This window comes from Vulpes vulpes, chromosome 9 (genome assembly GCF_048418805.1).
Source record: "Vulpes vulpes isolate BD-2025 chromosome 9, VulVul3, whole genome shotgun sequence".
Lineage (NCBI taxonomy): Eukaryota > Metazoa > Chordata > Mammalia > Carnivora > Canidae > Vulpes > Vulpes vulpes.
In genome coordinates, this window is record NC_132788.1 from 93,344,180 (window position 1) to 93,360,355 (window position 16,176).

The following is a 16,176-nucleotide window of genomic DNA, read 5'->3' on the forward strand; positions in this document are numbered from 1 at the left end:
TTAGAAGAAACCCCAGTAGTAGTTCCTCCGTCCCCTGGTTAAGATGCACTTCCCTCTTCTCGAAAAAGTATGATCTGCGTTTTCTCCTTGCCGGGAGTGGGGTGGCAGTGACGCGGCAGTGCCAAGAGATGACTCAATAATGCGGCGGTTTGGGGTTGCCGCGGAGGCCGACGACCGCACACGTGATGGTGTAGGACCCGCAGCTTTCGGCACAGCCGCTCGCCAGCTTAGAAGGCCAGGACTGGGGCGGCCCCGGGGGCTCCGCGGTTTAGCGCCGCCTTCGACCCGGGGCCTGATCCTGGAGTCCTGGGATCGAGTCCCACGTCGGGCTCCCTGCATGGAGCCTGCTTCTCCCTCTGCCTGTGTCTCTGCCTCTCTCTCTACCTCTCTCTCTCTCTGTTTCTCATGAATAAATAAATAGGTCGGTGCACCTCACAGGGAGGCCTACAGGAGTCAGACCTTAAGAAGACGCTGCCTGGGACACCTGGGTGGCTCAGCGGTTGAGCGTCTGCCTTCGACTCAGGGCATGATCCTGGGGTCCAGGATGGAGTCCCGCGTCCGGGTCATTGCGGGGAGCCTGCTTCTCCCTTTGCCTATGTCTCTGCCTCCTTGTGTCTCTCATGAATAAATAAAATCTTAAAAAAAAAAAAAAAAAAAAAAAAAAAAAGCAGCTGCCTGATATGCAGGGTTGCATACACTCCTGGACAGTGGGATCCAGGCTGGAGTGGTCAGAGAGGGCTTCCTGGAGGAGCTCTGGCACCAGGAAGCTCAAACTCTTTAACAATAACCTGCAAGGCATGGAAGCAAGTGCTCTGGAGCTTAGGCGCACAGGAACATTTCTTGCTTCAAAGCTGGCACAGGTGAAAAGGGAGAGAGGCACTGTTCTATTAGGAAGGGACTATTCTATAATTGAGATACCATTGCCTCAGAGGAAAAGTAGACAAGATTGGGCCCGTTCAGGATGGTGTCCCCTCAGATTACCACCAGGTATGGAGGTGGGAGGACATACCAGTGGCCAAGTGCCAAACCCTGGGCATATTCATGCTCCCAGCTCTTCTAGTGCTAGATTATCCTCAGATCTGCATGTGCTTCAGAAGCCAACCCCTCCAGGTGTACATGCAGACAAGAGCAGCACCACTGAGGCAGGTCTCACTAGTGGTTTCCCTTTACCTTAACATCTCTCTCCTTCCCATTCTCTTCCAGGAAAGTGGAGTCTGCATTTTCTGGTCTCCCCAATAGAGCAGGCAAGGGGATCCAAAGGCAAGCCCATCTCCTTCTCTCAGAGGTTCTGCACATAATCACAGGTTTCACCAGTGCTCAAGCACGTTGGCACATCCAATCATCCAGCTACCCTCAGGGACCATCTTGTCAATCTCCTTAGGATACTACAGAGAAACATTGCCCAACCAAAGGAGACATTCTGGACATTTCTAAGGGAGAAGTGGAGGTGGTGGTAATGGGAATTGTTATGGTTCAGCCAAAGGTGGGATGCTGACCAAACACTATCAGTGATCCAGCATTCTGCTTCAGATGGAGTGGGAAATGACAGCTCTGCAGGTAATCAGGTGAGCCTGGACTCTGTGCATGGAGATAAAGATAGAGAGGCAGCAAGGGCCTGGCCCCTGCTCCTTGAAATGAATTCTAAAACACATACATAACATACAAACACAGAATGATCACAAAAGAGGGCAGCCCGGGTGGCTCAGTGGTTTATCGTCGCCTTCAGCCCAGGGTGTGATCCTGGAGACCCGCGTCGGGCTCCCTGTGTGGAGCCTGCTTCTCCCTCTGCCTATGTCTCTGCCTCTCTCTCTCTCGGTCTCGAATAAATAAATAAAATCTTATAAAAAAAAAAAAAAAGAGAGAATGCTCACAAAAGAAATGTTCCTGATTCAAATGGAAAAAAATTCTATTACCTGCTTAGGAGCGTCCAAATTTCCTGCAGCTTGTCCTTAATCCACTCGAGTTAGGTCAGAAGTCCCACAACTTCCAAGTGCATAGCACAATCAAAGCAAGTAAATTAAATCAAAGCAAGTAAATTGTCCCTGGATTGTATTACTTTCCTAAATGTCTTTATTTTTTTTAATCTCCTAAGTTCTTTAATGTGAAAAACACCAACCCACCAAGCCACAGTTTTACCAAGGATGAAGGTTGAGACCCATTTCCTCTTTAGCCTTTTAATATTTATAATTAGATCACCACAAAATCCTCATATTCCTTATTTTTCTGAATCCCTTTCTCCCATATTCCTATCTATTGTATCCAAGTTGCTTATGCCCACTGCCATGCACCATTCCTTCCCTAACCATCACTAGACAACAGAAGGCAAGCCTGTTGGGGCACTAGGGGTGAAGGGGGTGGGTGGGTGTGCTCATTGTCTAGTTCTGCTCCACCTGCTGTTAGTTGTGGGAATTTCAAACCACATCATAAACTGGAACTTGGCTTTTTAAAACCTATGGACCTTTTGCCACCTAAGGGCCATAAGGTTTCTTTTTTTTTAAAGTAGGCTCCACACTCAATATGGGGCTTGAACTCATGACCTGGAGATGAAGAGTCCCATGCTCTACCAACTGAGCCAGCCAGGCACCCCATTTTTAAATTTATTGTTTTTTAAAAGTAAAAGGTCCGTAAGATTTTTCACCCTCAGGCTGGCTCACCTCACAGGGATGGAAGTCAACTGCTGATGTAGTCACATCTGGGCCTTGGGCTAAACAGTGTTCCAATCTCTATTACAAAAATTGGATATTTCCAGTTTTTTTTTTTTTAAGAGATTTTATTTATTCATGAGAGACACAGAGAGAAAGGTAGAGACATAGGCAGAGTTCTCGGAGAAGCAGGCTGCCTGTGGGGAAACTGGGGGACTTGATCCCGGGACTCCAGGATCACACCCTGAGCAAAAGGCAGATGCTCAACTACTGAGCCCCCAGGTGTCCCATATTTCCAGTTTTTAACAGCAAATATTTGTTGTTTTACTAGCGGTGACCTTGGGCAAATTACTTCCTATTTTGTGTACTGTGACTGTCTTGTGGGGACTTAAACTCGGCTAACAAGCCAAGATCAAATAGCTGTCCTCATTACCCAAAATAGGGCCCAGTATAGGGACACTACTCTTGATTGTTGCACGAACCCTTGGAGACTACGTGGAAAATCCCTCCTCTAGACTTTGCTAGAATGTGTTATCTTCTCTTGTTCATGGTTTTTAAAAAATATTTTATTCATTCATGAGACACACAGAGAGAGGCAGAGACATAGGCAGAGGGAGAAGCAGGCTCCTCTCAGAAAGCCCGATGTGGGACTCAATCCCTGAACTCCAGGATCAGGCCCTGAGCCAAAAGCAGAGCTTAACTGCTGAGCCATCCAGGCATCCCTCTTGCTCATTTTTAAGATCCCCAAGGGTATGGTGCCAAGGCCATGATCAACGGGAGTGACCCTTCACCCTGGGCCTTGCTGCCTCAGTGAACACATTCACTAGTGACCAATTCCATCTGTGCTCATGTTCTGGAGGCCCTGAGAGGGTAGAGTCCATGGACCCTTTGCATACCACTGTATGCCCAGGTGCCATGCATGGGGCTTGGCACACCAGAGGGCCAAGGATGAGCAGCTGTGGAGTTCAGACTGGTAGTATCTAGGGCCTCTTTTACCTTGCTGACCCCAGACATACTTCCCAGAGCTTTAAAGCCTTCACCCCTGAGCGATCACTGAAGTTGCCGCCACCACAAATGTGGACCCCCTCAATCAGAACCCAAACTCCCTTGGGATGCCTGGGTGGCTCAGTGGTTAAGCACGCCTGCCTTCTGCTCAGGGTGTGATCCTGGAGTTGGGGGATCAAGTCCCACGTCAGGCTCCCTATGGAGCCTGATTCTCCCTCTGTGTCTCTGCCTCTCATGAATAAAATCTAAAAAAAGAAAAAAAGAAAAAAAAGAACCCAAACTCCCATTTCCTGTCCTCAATCCTTGGGAATTAAACTCTATACACTCAGGCTTCTGTCTAGAGTTCTATCCTTGTAACCCCAGAGCCCCTCTGAAGCTACTCCCCCACACTAGACATTCACATCTGAAGGACCCAGGGGGTCTTTATTCCACCACTATCTCAGGATCTATTTGTGGTGGGGGGAATGCTTACGCCCTGCAACCCAGGGAGGGAGAGGAAAGCAAAAACTGCCAGGATATACCACTTCCCTCCGCAGGTGCCCTCAGAAAGCCAAAGAAAGGCAGAACAGAGGGTCTCAGTGGGACCTTCACAGCTCTCTAGAGGAGGGGGCTGATCACCAGGAAGGCCCTCATTTGGTACTCACCGGCCAGAATCCCTTGGGGTGTAGGCTCAGGGGGTAATTTGGAAGAAAGACTCTACACAACTTTATAATCAGAAACTTTATTTTGAATAAACCACTCAACATTGAGCAGATGACGTTGCCTCAACTTTTTCTTTGAAGAAAACAAAGATAAATGGTAAATTCATGAAAACATTGTGCCTTCCTTTATCTTCTATCCTTTGTAGGGCAGAAAACTCTGCCTGACCTTTCCCATCTTCCTGATGATGCTGGCGAAGGATAGCCACGGGGGCACAAAAGGTTCTCCACAGGTCAAGGGCTGCAGGCCACAGTCTGGGCACAGAACCTCCTACAGCTCCAGTGCTCAGGGCCACAGCTGGGAACAAGTGCACTATGTGGTAGCTATGCAGTCCAAAAAATGCCCAGGGATGCCCAGGATGTGACTTAAGGCGCAGAGCTACGCCTCTGCCATGGTGGTGACACTGAAAGGAGTAGATAGAGAGGTAAAGGCTCCAGATGCCAGGATCCTCCTTCAGTGAGCTCCCTGCTGTTCCATTTGCTGCACTCCTAACTTGTTCTCCCACTCCACTCCACAGTCCCTCCCTTGCAGATGACAGGAAGAGACAAAACCTGGGGGGTGGGGTGGAGGCAGGGAGCCTGCAGCCAGCTGTGTACCCCACAACCCCAAGAATCACAGCTGTCCTGTGTCTTCAAGAGTGATTCAGTTTATAGCTAACAGGGTACCCAGGAAATTGCTGACTGAGGTGAAAATGTCTGAACATCAAAGAACTTCCAACATAATATTCACAAGACCTCCCAAACAACTCTTTCAGGAGGTCAAGGAGGCCCTACTGGGTACAGACAGCTCTGCTAGCCTCAGAATGGAGGCAATGAACAAAGCCACAAAAGCCCCAAGAATCACAGATATAACTTTTAAAAGGCCCACAGGACCAGGTTCAGAACAGGCAGGATATCACCAAACTACTTGTTTCTTTGCACTCAACTATGCAAAACCTGGCCCTCTCCCCTGGTCAGCCCTTCTAGCATAGTAGCTGGGACCACAGACCAAGGACCCTCCTGGCCTCAGACTCCCAGAACCCAGAGATGATGTCCTCCAACGGCTAGAGCCAGGCAGGGGCAAGAGCACCCAGCCCTCAGAGCAGCCACAGAACACATTCCAGATAACATGAAAACTACTTGTGCAAACAAGGCCCCTGAGCCAAGAAGACCTGTGCCCTTGGGAGGGCCATGCTGAACTTTGACCCTAAAGTTCACCAGAGAACAGTGTAGCAGGACCATGTTAGGTATGGATAGGTGTGTGTGAACCTAGTTAGTTACATCACTGGAACACTGGCACAAAAGCAGGGACCAAGGTAAAACAAATTTATTTTGGGAAATAATTCCCTTTAAAAGTAGATCTCTATTTTTAGGAGACAAAAGAAAACACTGCTGAACTCATGTCCCCTGGTCTGGAGGGCCACAAACCTACATATGCTCTGCCGTGGGCTCTGGTCTCAGTAGCCAGACCTGGGTAAACCTGAAAGAAAGATGAGCCCACAGACACACAGTGCCATCGGAGACAACACCACTTTGTGACAAGGCCCTTTTCCGTATTACATCCTCACTTCAAGGTAAGGCAGATGCACCTGACCACAAATGGCTCCCAAAGAACCAGGCAGGAAGCATGTTGCGATTCCCTGTGCTCCATGCCCATTACACAGGCCAACTCAGTTCCCTACTGTCTGCTACCCACACTCTTCCCTTGAGACACCAGCTGCGGCCAAACACATGAGAGTCTGGAAAACAGAGACGACCACCACCCTGGGCCCTCTTACAGGAGACATTCTGAGGCAGGGTGGGCAGGCAGCATATGTTACATTCTAAGTAAAATAGCTAGAGGGTAAAACACTCCAATGCCAATTTATTTTTAAAAAGGGTTCTGTGTAATTCTATGGTTTGCTTTTTTTTTTTTTTTGTAGAATTATACAACCTTTGAAAATTACATAAGTTGTAATGATCTAATACTATTAATAGTCATTCAGAAAAAACTTTCCCTCCCTCCCAACAACCATCCAGGGGGAATTAAAAGTCCTGAAAAGAGGCCAACTCAACATGGCCTCTACCCTGGTAGAAACAAAAAGCGAAAAGATGAGAAGAAAACAGAAATGGACTAAGAGGTGTGTGGCCAGTGTCTGTCAGGAGTGGGGCCCTGGCTGTTGCCTGAGGTGGTGAAAGGCAGAGCCTGCAGCATGCAGTTCAGCAGCCGGGAGGCCTCGCAGCCACATCGTCCTCACTCCAGCACGTCCAAGTCCCAATCTAGGTGTCATGGAAATCCTTCAGCAGGGTTCTCCTCCGTTGCTCTGCTATATGCATCTGGTTCTCTAAGTCCTGCACCAGGGAAGCAAGATGGTGCTTGCATGGCCCAGTCCCCAAGAGCATGGAGCGGCCACAGCCACACCCACGACATCAGGGGCTTCGAGGGATCAGAGGTACTGCCCTTCCCACCCTTCTCCACAGCAGCTTCCAGTCCACATGCTCATAATGACCCTGTCCTCTGTTCACATGCCAGTCCTCCCTGGCCTGCAACAGAGGGACCAAGAAGGGGGCAAGCACTTACCCCTCTGTCATAGCTGTCTGCACGCTCCACTTTCCATGACAGGTTTTCGATCTCAGCCTCCAGCTGAGCCTGCTGGTATTCAAACTGTATGGGCAGAGCAGGAGGGTCAAAAGGAGAGGGGCTGCAGCCAGGGCAGGGCCTGCAGATGGGAGGGGCAGACGCAGCACCTCAGGCTCGCATGAGCTACAGACAACCCTGAGACTGTCCTCAGAGAGCAGTGCTAGTTCCTGGAGCCAGAGCCAGAACCCAATCAAAAGGCATTTCGAAGAGTACAGTCACTTGGGGGTACAGCCAAACTCACCCTCCACCCCCCCAAAAAAGGGGAAAAATTTCAGCCACTGAAGACAATATTCCTAACATACAGTGAAATAGTTGCTGTGAAAACAAGTCAGAGAGTATATTCACAGACCTGGTATTCACTGAATATTTCATTTTTTCAGCCCTTTTGAAAATCAAGTCTTAAAAATATTCAAACCATTTGACTTAGTAATTGTACATCCATTGTACAATTATACACAAAATGTTTCTCAATATCTTGTTTATAATAATGCAAAAGAGAAACAATGAATGCCCCAGCTGATGGTATAACCATATAATGAAACACTTATGTACTTTTAAAAAATGGTATTTACCAGGCAGCCCGGGTGGCTCAGCGGTTTAGCACCGCCTTCAGCCCAGGGCCTGATCCTGGAGACCTAGGATCGAGTCCCACGTCAGGCTCCCTGCATGGAGCCTGCTTCTCCCTCTGCCTGTGCCTCTGCCTCTCTCTCTCTGTGTCTCTCATGGATAAATAAACCCTTTTTATTTATTTTTTTATTTTTTTTTTAAATTTATTATAGTCACACACACACAGAGAGAGAGAGAGAGAGAGAGAGAGAGAGGCAGAGACATAGGCAGAGAGAGAAGCAGGCTCCATGCACCGGGAGCCTGACGTGGGATTTGATCCCAGGTCTCCAGGATCGCGCCCTGGGCCAAAGGCAGGCGCCAATCCGCTGCGCCACCCAGGGATCCCAACCCTTTTTTTTTTAAAGGTATTTACCAATCTGGTAAATAAGGACCACTGCAACAATAAAAGAATATCATGCATATAATTAACATTAAACATAGAAATAATGTTAAAAGGCAGAAGAATGCTAACAGTGGCCATGTCTTTCTAGTGAGGTTATGGATGATGGCAATGTTTTTCTTTGTTCTCCAACATTTAAACAATAATATGAATTACTTTATAATCAGGGCCAACAGCCCATATCTAAGATAAAGAATTAAACAAAGATGTTAAAAAGTCCACTAAAATTTAGGAATGCATATGCTGGGTACCTCCAAAACCATGGGTGCTGGACTTCTAAGTGGCCACAGAGCTTTTTAACCAGTCGCCCTATAACTATGGCCTTCAGGGGCTTTGGTCTATCTGCCTTAATATTAAACAAATGCCAGGCTCTGAGGTCTATTTTAGAGATGCTTAGAAGGGAACTTTTTTCTTTTCTTTTCTTTTTTTTTAAAGAGAGAGAGCTCACATGAGCAGGGCTCGATTTCACGACCCTGAGACCATGACCTGAGCCAAAATTAAGAGCCACTCATTTCAGCCCCAGGAGAACTGAACTTTTAAAACTGACAGTTTTGTTCTGACCTCCCAATAACCAGGGTCTGGTCTCCACTCTCCTGGGAAGTGCTGGTAGACAAAGCTACCTCTGAAGCTAAGAGGGCAGAGAGGAGGACTGCTTGGCCTTACCAGCTTCTTCCTGGGTCCAGACTCCATGTAGTATGCATATGGATAAGTGTACTGCAGGGTGTATCGGCACTACAATAGAAGAGAGAAGACATCTGCACGAGTGAACCTAACCTGAACACATCTCAGGTGGCTTTTGCAATTCTTACCCAACCATGCAAGTTAGCCTGGCTCTATAGGTATAGGCTCAAAAGAGATGAGGCCACGCCCCAGGATGAATTGAGGGACAAGATGGGAAAAGCTGGAACATAAATGGTCACAGGACACCCACAGTTCCTTTTTCAAACTCATTTATTACCAGCAGCTGCCTCAATGGCTCTTCCCTCAAGTTGGACATCAGAGTCCACACATCTATCTCAATACTTGTCCAAAGACAATCTTAGTTTCTCCTGAGTGAGGCATGGATGGGACAAAAGAAGAAAAGGGCTCTAGTTTTCCCTGCAGTTCCTTCCCTGAGGTAGTGGAATAATTTTCTTGGAAATCCCCTGGCAGCCAGCAGCAGACTGGGTCCTCAGTGGTCATAGCCCAGGGAAATACAGACCTCGAAGCAGACGCATGCAGAGCCACACAAAGTGTTGTGTTCTCTTGCCCCCTATAGTGCCTCCCATCCTCAGATATCTGGGCCTATTAGGGCCAGGGACCAGAGGAGTGAGGTGGTACAAACCTTAGCCAAGAGCTTGGCAGCATTCTGTAGGTATTGCCAGTCGATCCATGTCCCCAGATTATTCATGACCCTCTCCTGAATCTTCTCATGAATCCGCTGGTATGTCTGTGCCTCCAGCTGCAAGCTCTTGTTGTGGTTTTCCCACTACAGGGTACAGAGAAGGAGCACAAGTCCAGACAGAAGTTCAGAATAGACACCTTGGTTGGCACAGCATGGCCACAGCTTCATCTAACTTATGGGGACTGTATGTCCTTGAGAGTGCAGGAGGACTTTCTCTTCTTTTTAAAATATTTATTTATTTGAGGGATCCCTGGGTGGCGCAGCGGTTTGACGCCTGCCTTTGGCCCAGGGCGCGATCCTGGAGACCGGGGATCGAATCCCACATCGGGCTCCCAGTGCATGCAGCCTGCTTCTCCCTCTGCCTGTGTCTCTGCCTCTCTCTCTCTCTCTCTCTCTGTGACTATCATAAAAAAATAAATTAAAAAAAAAATAAAAATAAATAAAATAAAATATTTATTTATTTGAGACAGAGAGAGAGAGAGCAAGAGAGCATGCAAGGCAGAGAGAGGGAGAGAAGCAGACTCCCTCTTGAGCGTGGAGCCTGATGTAGGCCCATCCCAGGACTCTGAGATCATGACCTGAGCTGAAACCACAAGTCGGCCACCCAATGGACTGAGCCACTCAGACTCAGTCCCCCAGGAGGGGGGAGACTTCCTCAGCCCACACTACTAACCCTGTCCTGAGCAGCTGCTTGCCTGCCAGATCACTCTACCATCTAGGGCAATAGGGCTTCAGCCCTGAGGACTAAACAAAGTTAGGTACCCACTGGTCTATTGTGTGCGAGATGCCAGGGTGGCTCAGTGGTTGAGTGTCTGCTTTTGGCTCAGGGCGTGATCCCAGGGTCTGAGATCGAGTCCCACATCGGGCTCCTTGTGGGGAGCCTGCTTCTCCCTCTGCCTATGTCTCTGCCTTTCTCTATCTCTCATGAATAAACAAAATCTTAAAGAAAAGAAACCAAATGTGCTGTACTCTGTGGGCTTCTGAAAGGTCTTCCTGGGAGGAATTGCCCTCTAAATCTGATTAAGATGGTACCAAATGGAAAAAGACTATCTGATGGCCCCCTCATTGTCCTTCAACCCACCATTCAAACAGCTTTGTTGGTCGTGGCTTGCCCTGTAGAACCCAAAAGCCACATTTATGGAAGCATCACTCAGGTCCACTGCAGAATCTACTTTTCCTGACTTCTGTGTGTACATACTGGCACACTAGTCTGGGACTTCTACCTCAGCAGGCCAGCTGGAAGAAGCCCATCCCTGAGGAGCAGCTGCAGGAGAAGATGCCTACCCTCTCAAAGTAGAACAAGTACTTCTTGAGGGCCTCCCTGGCCTGGGCTTGCTGGCTCTGGTTGACAATGTCGGGGTTCTCCTTGTACCGACTGCACTCATAGTACTCGCTGCCATGGGTCTTCCAATCTCCTAGACACATCCAGCAAAAGTCTGCAAAGAATAGAGAAAGAGAAATTTATACCCACAAGATAAGCCCACATTCCTCCAAAGGCAAAGCAGTGGGACAGACAGATCCTGTGAAAGGGGAGTGAAGTGGGGTTGTCACTTGACCAGAACTCTTAATTTAAGAGTGTCTCTTTTCAGAAGGAATGTGCACCTCTCCTCTTTGTCACATCCCTTTGTCCCTGTAGCCTTTCCTTGCCAATATGAACAACAGCCAGCGGGTATTCTCAGTTCCATGAGCACATAAGCTTGGTACCTTTTCAACCCAACACAGGCAGATGCTGACCGTATAATGCTGATGGTCAATGCCATTGAGAGAAGCAGATACCTGTCCAATGAGGCCCATCTGGTTGTCCAAAACATGTTTGCCCTCCTGACTACCTCCTACCCTCAAGACATCTGTCCTAAGAAGATTTTGTACATGAAGCTGAGAATAAAGGCTTTCCCCTATTTTGTCATTTTTTAATTTAAAAGAACACATCTATAAAATCAACTGCTACCAAGAGTTCCTACTCAGAATTATGAGTCTACTTCTATACCGAGGAAGCAAAGAGGAAAAAAATAAAGATCCACTCAACATTCAACATCTAACAATTACTATGGCCTAATGGAGAAAGGCCAACCACAGTTCTGTTAGATGGCCAGATCTATATCCTGTCTCTGACAGCGAGTAAACCCTATTTCCCAGGATTCAAGTTGGCTCACTGACTTCTCCAAAGGATCTCTTACAAAACTTGGGGGATGCTAAAGCAAGACCCAGAGACTCAGAGGTTGTTCACTTTTCTTCTCGGAACCTTCACTGAACAGCAGCAATACTGGCTATTTCCTTAATCGAGGAGGTGGGCCTTGTTACTGTCTTAAATACTACTACAGGGCAGCCCTGGTGGCTCAGCGGTTTAGCACTGCCTTTAGCCCAGGGCCTGATCCTGGGGACCTGGGATCGAGTCCCATATCGGGCTCCCTGCATGGGGCCGGCTTCTCCCTCTGACTGTGTCTCTGCCTCTCTCTCACTGCATCTCTCATGAATAAATAAACAAATAAAATCTTTTAAAAAAAATTAAATACTACTACACTGCTTAGGGTTGCCGGTAGAGGTGGTCGAACTATGTAGCAATGCAAGGGATGGCAACTAACTCTGGGTGGTGAAGGACGGAGAGACTGTGGGGAGGGACACACAGAGGACTTCTTGGGTACTAGGAATGTGATGGGTACTGGGGTGTTCACTTGGCATTTCTCTTTAAACCGTATTCAAGTCTTATGCACTGTTCTAAGTGGATGATACACATCCCTGTCACTCAAACACACAACGACAGAGTAGGATACCACTGAGGAAATATGCCACTACCAGCAGCCTATCTTCATTCTATACTTCACAGTCACTGTTCTCTTCTAATGCCTTGCCATGTCCACTCTGATCACAGTGTGTTTCCTGGGAAAACACAGGAATAGCATTAGATGGACCCTTACAAAGAGATACCCTCAGGGCCTCCTGGTCAGCATTGAAACTGCTGTGTAAGAGACCTATTTGGACATACTTTCTACCTGAAGGAGTTTTATTTCTTTACTTCATCTGGCAGGAAGCAAAGTAAAACCAATAGGTTCTATGTAAGCTTCCCCAATGGATGAATGAGACCTAAAAGGCCAAATCAAAAGCCCTTATGGAAACTTTGTAAAAACCTCCATGGAAAAAAAAAAAAAAAAAAAAAAAAAACAACCCTCCAAGGAAGACTCTTCTGTTGCTCCCTCCAATAAAACAGCCTACTCTAATAGGTATCTGTAAGGTAGCACAGATAAGTCCAACACTACTTACCTGCCTTTGCAAAAATAAAAAGAACATACTAAGATCTTCTTGGATGACTGAGGATCATGAAGGTCTAAGAGTCATACCAATCTTGACTTCTGACTATATGTGCCAGCAAGATGGCAGGAGGCACCAGAGGAAAGGAGTAAATAAAAAATCAAGAGCCGCTTTAGACTGGTTATTAAAAGTGACTGAGGCTGCCCTTTGTCACTTCACCATAAAAGCACTCAGTAAATGAGCACTGGAGACCCATTGCACAAGAAACGCAGACTGTGCCACTGGGCCTTCTGCACCACGCCTGGGACTCACCGTGTTTACACTTGGAGCATTGCTGTCAGAGGGAAACAAAAGAGAACATGTTAAGGGCACGCTGACCAAAGGCTCCATGGCACATATGCAAAGAGTACAGGCTTCTGCTCACCATGTGATTACAGCCTCCATTCTTCTCAATGCAGATGTTGCACTTGGGACACTGAGGAGACAGAAGGGCGCCGTTAGGCTCACGCACCACCAGGCTGGTTCTAAGACAAATTACACAAAGCTCCTGGCACCCGTGCCCAGTAGCTCATCGTGCGAGCCCTTCTGGGAAGGAGCATCTCACTTAAATGTGGCGGGTCGCTGAGGCTGGAACAGCAATTCAAGGAAATGAGGTCAGCACGTTTGGCTCTGAAACACTCCAAGTACTGGCTGAGCCCCACTAAGTCTTCCACCATCTGTCTCTGCCACGAGGCTGCTCAGATTAAGCACAAGCTGAGTCAGCACAAAGCCTTCCTGCTTGGGAAGAATGCCAAAGCAACACAAGAGCTGCCACACTGGACTAAGTCCTGCTCAGCTTCCCTGGACTTCTGCTTCCACAACAGGGCAAGGAAACAACTTCTAAAGCTCACTTGCTCTCATCTAAAAGATGCCACAACCCAGGCAGCAATGCAGAGACCAGCTGACACTTTCCTCTCCCACTGCTGTGAAGCAGACTATGTTTAATGAGGGCACGGTCACAGGTCTGCTGTGAGTGCAGCAACTCAGCACATGACTGGCACAGGGTAGGTGCTGAGTCACCTGGGGCTCAAGGGGCTGAAGGCCATGCTTTCCCATGGCAAGTTTCAGAATGAGAACTGGGCATGCCTGGGCTTGCATCAGAGCCCTGCTTTTTACTATATGTTGCTATCAACCACCTCCCTCCCAGGGCTGTTAAAGCCCAGGAGATATTAAAGAACACCTGGTTTTCTTCTAATTAGTCACTCTATAGGTCAAACTTTATCAGGCAGTTCAGTATTTTATTAAAATAAATGCACCCCACACATACTATGATAGTCCGTTGCAAACTCTGCCAAGTCTGGGCAAGGGTCTGCAGCCTCCAGCAAGGGCCCTGGGGCCCTGGGTGTTCTGCTCTCAAATGGCCAGCCTCCCAGGCAAGGCCCTAGGCAGCATTAAGGAGGGCAGATCCATGACAGGTAAGATACAGTCCTTACGTCTTTAGTGTGAGCACTAATGTAGTTGGCTGTTTCAGAGTCGTCTGCACACTTCGTGAGCCATTTCCGGATTGTGGCGCAGTCTGTGGGGGCGTGATACATCTGACGACACTTGAAACTTAAAAACCAGAAAAGAAAAAGATTCAAATAATTGTGAGGTCAGGGTCCCATGTTTTCAATTTTCCTTCTGTCCAAGCCAACAGATCCTGAATTAGAGCTTTTCAAAGATGTTCAGTCACCTCTCAAGGCCTTTGGGATCTTTACTTACCCAGGGTTATACTGAAATACTGCATGAATTTCTCTTCAATCTAAGCATTTCTAAGACATACTCTTAATAAATCCAAATAAAATGATTCCATCTTAAATATTTTCTGTGGTGTCAACCTTCTCTGAAAAGATGTCAAATTCAGAGTCCAGCCTCTTAAAGGGCATAGTGAGGTGCTCTGAGACGGTAACTCAGCTCAAACCCAAGGCAGAACTGAGATCCACTTTCTGGGAGTCTTGACTAGCTCCCAACCAGATGCACACTGTATGTACACATGACAGAATTTGTTCAGTTTGCAGGGGGATGATATATCTGACAATGCCTGAAACTTAAAATTAGAAAAGAAAAACACTCCAACACTCATTGGGCTAGGCTTCCATGTTTTTAATTTCTCTTTTGTCCAAGTGAACACACCTCTGGCTAATAAAGGCTCTCAAGCAAACAGCCTAACTTATGCCCAAGGGAAAGATGTTCATAATGTGGGACACAAAAGAAGGAGAGAACTAGTGTTTCTTTTTTTTTTTTTAGACAAGAGCTGAGATCAAGAATTGGATGCTGGGGATCCCTGGGTGGCTCAGTAGTTTAGCGCCTGCCTTCAGCCCAGGGCATGGTTCCTGGAGACCCAGGATTGAGTCCCGCATCGGGCTCCCTGCGAGGAGCCTGCTTCTCCCTCTGACTGTGTCTCTGCCTTTCTGTGTCTCTCATTAATAAATAAATTCTTAAAAAAAAAAAAAAAAAAAAAAAGAGTTGGATGCTTAACTGACTGAGCCACCCAGGCACCCTTATGTTAGTGGTTCTTCATCTTTGGTAAGCCAGAGACTTCCTCAACAGTGTCTTAAAGGCAAGAACACACACACACACACACACACACAAACACACACCACATTTTCATGTAGTTTCTCTGAATCCCCACCGTGAATCTTCTAGGGAGGCATGATTAGGGACAGACACAGATGTGGACCTACATTATGGCTCTATCATTGCTTTGTATCTCCATTTCCTCCCTTATAACATAAAGGTAACAGTATCAATTGTACACATTTGTGACAATGAAGGTAAAGTGATGAGAATAGTGTCTTTCCCATGGTAAGCCTTCAGTACATTTTAGCAATCCCCAATATCTACTGAATGGAGTAAACCCCAAGTAGATGTAAACTACCTTTATGAATTATAGAGCTATAAAATTAGCCTATTAAGGCCAAGATGGAGAAAGAGTCAAACACTGAAGGTTGAGCTTTCATACACAGCAATATGTGATTATCTGTGCAGGCACATACACAGCCACATAGACAAATCTCTGTGCCATGAGTCTCACTAGCATAAATTATAGCACATTCTCCAAGAACCTGTGCTACTTTTTTGTTTCCAGACTGAGCATTATCAAACATCCCGTGGAACATGAGATGCTGGATACATACCCTGCCCACTTGGAGCAGAGCTGCAGTTTAGTCTCTCAAAGCCCAGTCTCTCCTCTCCCAGCCCCACCCTCATCTATAGCAACACCAGTGGTACTTTGAAGGGCAAAGCAGGAGCCCAGGGCTGCTGAGCACTCTCACCCACTCTTACCAGAACACCTCGTTGCACCGATTGCACTGTACTCGGCGAGCTCTAGGCTCCTGTACCCGAATAACCATAGGGCAGTCTGCACCAGGGCACAGCTGGAGCTGGTAATGACTCTGTGAACACACCAAGGGGACACAATGAGGACATCCCCTAGTCACTGCTTCCAAATCAGACTTCCCTGAGAGCTCGAACACCTTCTATCCTTCCAGCCGATGACTTTTATCAAGGGGCTACAGGAATTCAGAAAGGATGTCACAAAGGATAGCATTAGGCAGATACTGAAGACGTATGAATGT

At 47.3% G+C, this 16,176-nt stretch overlaps 1 protein-coding gene across 2 annotated transcripts in view; it reads right to left on the bottom strand.

Moving 5' to 3' along the window:
• Positions 1 to 4,352: 4,352 nt before the first annotated feature.
• Positions 4,353 to 16,176, bottom strand: part of ARIH2 (ariadne RBR E3 ubiquitin protein ligase 2) — a 55,077-nt gene continuing 43,253 nt past the window's right edge. For both annotated transcript variants that reach the window (XM_025988553.2, XM_025988568.2), the window contains 9 exons: positions 15,884 to 15,993; positions 14,053 to 14,170; positions 13,005 to 13,055; positions 12,893 to 12,914; positions 10,619 to 10,770; positions 9,275 to 9,418; positions 8,614 to 8,682; positions 6,885 to 6,968; positions 4,353 to 6,655 (listed from right to left, as the gene is read on the bottom strand). In XM_025988553.2, coding sequence (XP_025844338.1) covers positions 6,584 to 6,655; positions 6,885 to 6,968; positions 8,614 to 8,682; positions 9,275 to 9,418; positions 10,619 to 10,770; positions 12,893 to 12,914; positions 13,005 to 13,055; positions 14,053 to 14,170; positions 15,884 to 15,993 — 822 coding nt within the window. In that variant the 3' untranslated portion in view covers positions 4,353 to 6,583. The remainder of the gene's footprint in view (positions 6,656 to 6,884; positions 6,969 to 8,613; positions 8,683 to 9,274; positions 9,419 to 10,618; positions 10,771 to 12,892; positions 12,915 to 13,004; positions 13,056 to 14,052; positions 14,171 to 15,883; positions 15,994 to 16,176) is intronic.